At 38.0% G+C, this 5,341-nt stretch overlaps 2 protein-coding genes across 2 annotated transcripts in view; both read left to right on the forward strand.

Moving 5' to 3' along the window:
• LOC107630678 (bidirectional sugar transporter SWEET4) lies at nucleotides 267–2,358 on the forward strand. Its single transcript, XM_016333881.2, has 5 exons — nucleotides 267–611; nucleotides 700–736; nucleotides 1,465–1,843; nucleotides 1,923–2,042; nucleotides 2,128–2,358. Exons 1-5 carry the CDS (start codon nucleotides 560–562, stop codon nucleotides 2,299–2,301), a joined length of 762 nt encoding a protein of 253 aa, XP_016189367.1. The 5' UTR covers nucleotides 267–559; the 3' UTR covers nucleotides 2,302–2,358.
• Nucleotides 2,621–5,341, forward strand: part of LOC107630677 — a 4,218-nt gene continuing 1,497 nt past the window's right edge. The window contains exons 1-7 of the mRNA XM_016333880.2: nucleotides 2,621–3,239; nucleotides 3,317–3,605; nucleotides 3,845–3,919; nucleotides 4,045–4,142; nucleotides 4,268–4,514; nucleotides 4,773–4,870; nucleotides 5,029–5,269. Coding sequence (XP_016189366.1) covers nucleotides 3,135–3,239; nucleotides 3,317–3,605; nucleotides 3,845–3,919; nucleotides 4,045–4,142; nucleotides 4,268–4,514; nucleotides 4,773–4,870; nucleotides 5,029–5,269 — 1,153 coding nt within the window. The 5' untranslated portion in view covers nucleotides 2,621–3,134. The remainder of the gene's footprint in view (nucleotides 3,240–3,316; nucleotides 3,606–3,844; nucleotides 3,920–4,044; nucleotides 4,143–4,267; nucleotides 4,515–4,772; nucleotides 4,871–5,028; nucleotides 5,270–5,341) is intronic.

Below are 5,341 nucleotides of genomic sequence, written 5' to 3' on the forward strand. Positions count from 1 at the left end.
ATAGTTAAAAATAATAAATTATACTTTCTGTTAAACTTTTCTCATTATAATATTAGTTTTGTGGTCTTGCTCATTATTCAAGACTCGAGAGTTTCCTAAGTTGTTTTTGTTTACATGCGTTGGTTAAGTAATAGGAGTCCATCACTAATTTGGGATGTGATATCTTCGATATTGTTTATAGGAAGGAATGGGACACGTAACGGGGGGAAATGAATACTGTACTGTTGTGTGTATAATTATAGTATCATTGTAAATAGAGCCACTGAGAGTGTCTCGGAAATTTAATCGACCGCTTTTTGTATCTGAATATACATTGTATGTGTATATATAGCTGGTGAATGAGTAAGGTTTTGGGCACTATAAGTTAGGAGAGAGCAAACACTCACTTAGGCTTATAAATCATGCAGATGACATGACCCAACCAGATTAATTTGGATAACACCAAACTCAACTCGATTTAACTTTTTATTGTAGTTTCATCCTCTTCTTCAAGGTACCACCCTCTGCTGAATTGCTGATCGCTTCGATCTCCGTTCTCATTATTTAGCTACCACCAGCCATGACTGCAGCAGCTTCAGCAGAAATCGCTCGAACTGTTGTCGGCATTTTAGGTCTCTCTCGCACTCTAATTAATTAGTTACTTCATCTCTATCTACTATATCATCATTGATCTTAATTACTTTCTTTTGTCTTCCTCAGGAAACATAATTTCTGCCTTCCTGTTCTTGTCCCCAGTGTAAGTTTGATATATTTGGCCTTCATTCTTAACTATCCCTTTTTATGAGGCCAATTTTTTGTTAATTTTTATCTGCATCTGATCTTCCTAGAGTAAAAAGGAAACAAGTGTCTTAATGCAAAACACTTAATTAATTAGTATTGCTTGTGCTGTTTTATTATTGGGTTTTAAGGTTTAACGTTTTTATTGATATTTAATTTGATTATATGGTAATTAGCCAATTTTAAGTACTTAATTACTTTGGTTGGATAAAGATAACTCTTTATTTACTTCACTTGAACAATAGTCTTTCTTAGATACGGTTGGTACTTCACTTGAACAATAATAATTTATTGTTAAATATATTAAATTATTTAAGATTAATTATTAATTTTTTGTCTAAAGACAAAAATGTTCATTTTTTTTATAGGTATTGGGAGTTGTGAGAGGGGTGGGGAGATCAGTTGAGTTGATTTAAATTTTTTTTTGTGTGGTGGCCTGGTGGGGGAGGGGGAGAGTTGATGGGTATTTTTGCTGAAAAATGATACGATCTTCTACTTTCAAGTTACCGTACCTTACCGTCTGTATGTTAAATGTCAAAAAGCATGCACGAATTAAATTGAAATTTGGGGCTAAGCAAATTAAAGCATTACGCAAAGATTGTTAGCATTTGCGTTGTCCTTGTATGCACCATGCATGTGTTGTTGGGCCATTTTGAATGAAAAAGCATTGCATATGTAATGTAACAGGCCAACTTTTGTCGCTATATGGAAGAGAGGTTCAGTGGAGCAGTATTCTCCCGCGCCATACCTAGCGACGTTAGCGAACTGCATGGTTTGGACCCTCTACGGGCTACCTATGGTGCACCCACACAGCCTGCTGGTCGTGACCATCAACGGCTCAGGTTGCGTGATCGAGATCATCTACGTCACCCTTTTCTTGATGTACTGCGAGCGCAGCAAGAGGCTCAAGGTTTTCATGTGGCTCATGGTGGAACTCATTTTCATTACGGTTCTCTCCCTCATCACGTTAACCCTGCTTCACAACCTCAACAGACGCTCTCAGCTTGTCGGATCCACATGCATTGTCTTCAACATTTTGATGTATGCTTCCCCCTTGGCCGTTATGGTAAGTACTAACTATACACCTCACCATCCAAAACAACCACTCTACGCTATACTCATGCTATTCCATTATTCCATTCCAGAAACTGGTGGTCAAGACCAAAAGCGTTGAATACATGCCCCTTTCCATCTCACTGGCGTCCTTTGGGAACGGTGTGGCTTGGACCACTTATGCTCTCATTCGTTTCGATCCATTCATGACTGTAAATACAACTACATACAAGCCCCTCTTTTCTTTGTTTCATTTCTATGCCACCAGTTAATGAACTGAATCAATCTTATTGACAGGTACCAAATGGACTTGGCACATTGCTATCGGCGGCGCAGCTTATTCTCTATGCCACGTATTATAAGTCAACCAAGCAGCAATTAGCAGCAAGGAAAGCCAACGGGGAGGTGAACCTTTCACAGGTGGAGGTTCGTGATGGCGGCCAAGAATCCAAGCCTAATTATTCATCGTGATCAATTATAAATCATGCTTATGCTGATTATTATCGTTATGTCATTATTCCACTTTTTATTTTATTTTTTCTCTTTTTGCTGATGTATGCCCTCTATCTTTTGGGCGAAAATTAATATGTAACCAGTGTGTACTCTAGCTTCCAAGGGAGTCGTCACACACATGCATGCAAGTACCAAGAAATTAAGTGTATGCTTATGGAAGTTAACGACGAAAGTCTGAAAATACCCCTGCTCAATGCCTCTTTGCACAAGTATAACCTAATAGGTAATTAAAAAAGATAAAAAAAAATATCCTTCAAATTTTGCAATGAAGAGCCTTTTTCAGAAGAATAGAATTGAGACGCCCACTGTAATACAACCCAATAATAATAGTAATCAACTGATTAGAGCAGGGGAAAGTTTAAAAGGCAAGTGAAAGCCACCAAGGGTAGAGGCTAAATTAAAGATAAAAAGCAAAACAGAGAATTGCTTCTCAACAGTGCATTCAAGTAAGTAATGATACCCATTGTGTCTAGGTAAGGTAAAAATAACTAATCGATTAGCGCTAACAGATTAGCATCCTATCTGAGTGGTTTGAGGGAGCCAGGGAGGTTCCTTAAACTGCGAAGAACAGAACTTCCACTCCATTACTGTACGGAAACAAGCAAGCTACGCCGTCTCGGTTTGGGCCGGACCTCTCCGTACAGTACATCAACCCTTTTATTGGGCTTCCCACTAAAAACTCAACCATTTGTCGGGCTTGAGTCGTAGTCACAGTTCCCGCGCTCTTTACATTTGGAATTTCCTAACTCATTCTATTCTGCGCTTTTGGTTTGAGGGGAGAATAGAGTAGAATGGAAGAGTCGAAACGATGGTCGGTGACTTACACAAAGCACATCAAACAGAAACGCAAGCTCTACCTCGATGGATTCCTTCACCTCCAAATCTCCACCAACAAGGTCTCCATCCCACCTCTTTTTCTCTTATCTACCCTTCAATTTCAAATCCAATCAGGCGCAATTAATTCGCTGTGCAGGTGGCGCTTTACGATGAGTTCGAGAAACTCTTGGTGTGCAGGATCTTGAAGACAGAGGAAACCGTTGCCTCTGGTGAGACTTTGGAGTTCAATGGCTACCTTGTCGACATTGGCGATCCTGAGGGCCGGCCACACAACAAGCCCCATTCTGACCCCAAGCTTCCTACAAAACACAGGACTGCTTCAAGAATATTCAGGACTCCTACCGTTACGAACACCAAAATCAATGCGAATGGGAACACTGCACAAACACGGAAGCCTCTCAGTCCATCTCAACGACTTATCAAAGGTTCATAATGCCAAGCTTATTTATTTAATCTTTTATTGCATATATGTTAGTTCGGTAGATTGACTTTTTGGTTCATTTCATTTTAAGTAATTGAAGATGTTAAAATTTGAAAGTGGTTGGTTTATATTTTAAGTTATGCTGCGATGGGCCTCTTAACCACGTCAGTTGGTTAGCAATAGTTTCTTGTTTGAGCTGCATTGTAGATTTGTAGTTATAAAATGGTGTATTAAACATTGCAGAATTTAAGAAGAGAGAGCTGTTGAAGTATGGGTCACCAGAGATCAGTCCGGAAACAACAAAACCTAGCTCAACAGGTTAGTCTGTCATCAAATACTTTTCAGTTTACATACTTCGTAGTTCTGTCTTGCGTATGTGCAAGTAATTTTCCATTTTTTTTTTTTTAATATCCAAACAATCCAAAATTTCTGTTTCCAATTAGAGTGGCAGGTGCTATACACTACACATCTAACTCAGAAAGAAAAGAAGTACCATGATGGATTTTTACGGCTAGTTATCCATGGGTCTCGTGGAGGACAGGTTGACTTTTAAACCCATATTTCTTGTATACATAAAAAAAAAATCATTTAGTAAATACATAATTAACCCTTTTTCTTTAATGAATGCTTATTCCTGCAATCCTGCTGTCTGTGTCTCTATTTTAGGTTATGCTGTTTGATGAAAGCAGGAAACTCCTAGACAGCAGGTTCTTAAGGAAAGATGATGTGATTAGACCTGGTGAATCAGTTTCATTTGATGCATATTTGATCGACATTGGTGAGTGTCAAGGAAATAAGAAACCGGATTGTAGTGCTAAAGGAGAGAATTTAACTAATGTTGATAGCACAGAGAAGGTGGACAGGCGGCATATTTCTCTTGATAACGAAACCAATTTAGCTGTTGGAAAAAGGGGTTAGTTAACAATTTTTGTGATTTGACAAAGTTTTATATTTTCTCAGCTCTTTTTTAAGATGCTGACTACCTTTTCTCCCATTGTTCTTACTCCTTGCAGCTCTAATCTGCAGTATGCCATTTGCATATATTTACCGTGAAATTGTTTCTACTTTCTTACTGTACTTATCTAATTTTTGCCATCTAGTCCCCTATGCATTTGTTTTATTTGTTCCTGTGTGGTTTCATTATTCAGCTTTATCTTTCTTTTCACTTTAGAATGGCAGGTCCTATATACAGCACAGTTAACAAAAAAGGCCAAGAAGTATCATGATGGTTTTTTGGAACTTGAATTTTGTGGATCTCGTGGGAGGCAGGTTAATTTTTGCACTTGCTGTGGATTACTTATTATCTCCAGAAGACCATAAGTGTCTTTTATCTGTCATCGATTTGTCTGTTATCATCCTGAAAAAACTTTAGTTGATGTCTTATGTTCTGTTTTTAAGCTTGGCATAGTTTCAATTATTTTTTTCAGGTTGTTTTATATGATTTAAGCAAAAGACCTTTAGAACGAAGGTTCCTAAAGAAAGATGAAGTTGTAAGATCCGGTGAATCATTAAAGTTTGATGGACATTTAGTTGAAGTTGGAGAACCTGAAGGAAGCCATCAATCTCTGATGAATGAGCAAGAGACTGATAGTAATACTGTTGTTCAGAGAAGAATACTAAGACATGGACAAAATGGCCTTGTCAAGGTCAATCTACCTGTTTCTAAAGGTTAGTTCTTGAATAATTAGAGGTTTGAAGTTTATAGTTATGATACCATTTAGAAGTTTCATTTGAACGTTT

Source organism: Arachis ipaensis, chromosome B03 (assembly GCF_000816755.2).
Source record: "Arachis ipaensis cultivar K30076 chromosome B03, Araip1.1, whole genome shotgun sequence".
Lineage (NCBI taxonomy): Eukaryota > Viridiplantae > Streptophyta > Magnoliopsida > Fabales > Fabaceae > Arachis > Arachis ipaensis.

Excerpts from the sequence above, each read along its gene's own strand:
- LOC107630678 (XM_016333881.2), top strand. The coding sequence starts at position 560 with ATGACTGCAGCAGCTTCAGCAGAAATCGCTCGAACTGTTGTCGGCATT. Across the intron at positions 612-699 it reads AACTGTTGTCGGCATTTTAG|GAAACATAATTTCTGCCTTC; the intron begins GTCTCTCTCGCA and ends TGTCTTCCTCAG. Across the intron at positions 1,844-1,922 it reads CTTCCCCCTTGGCCGTTATG|AAACTGGTGGTCAAGACCAA; the intron begins GTAAGTACTAAC and ends ATTCCATTCCAG.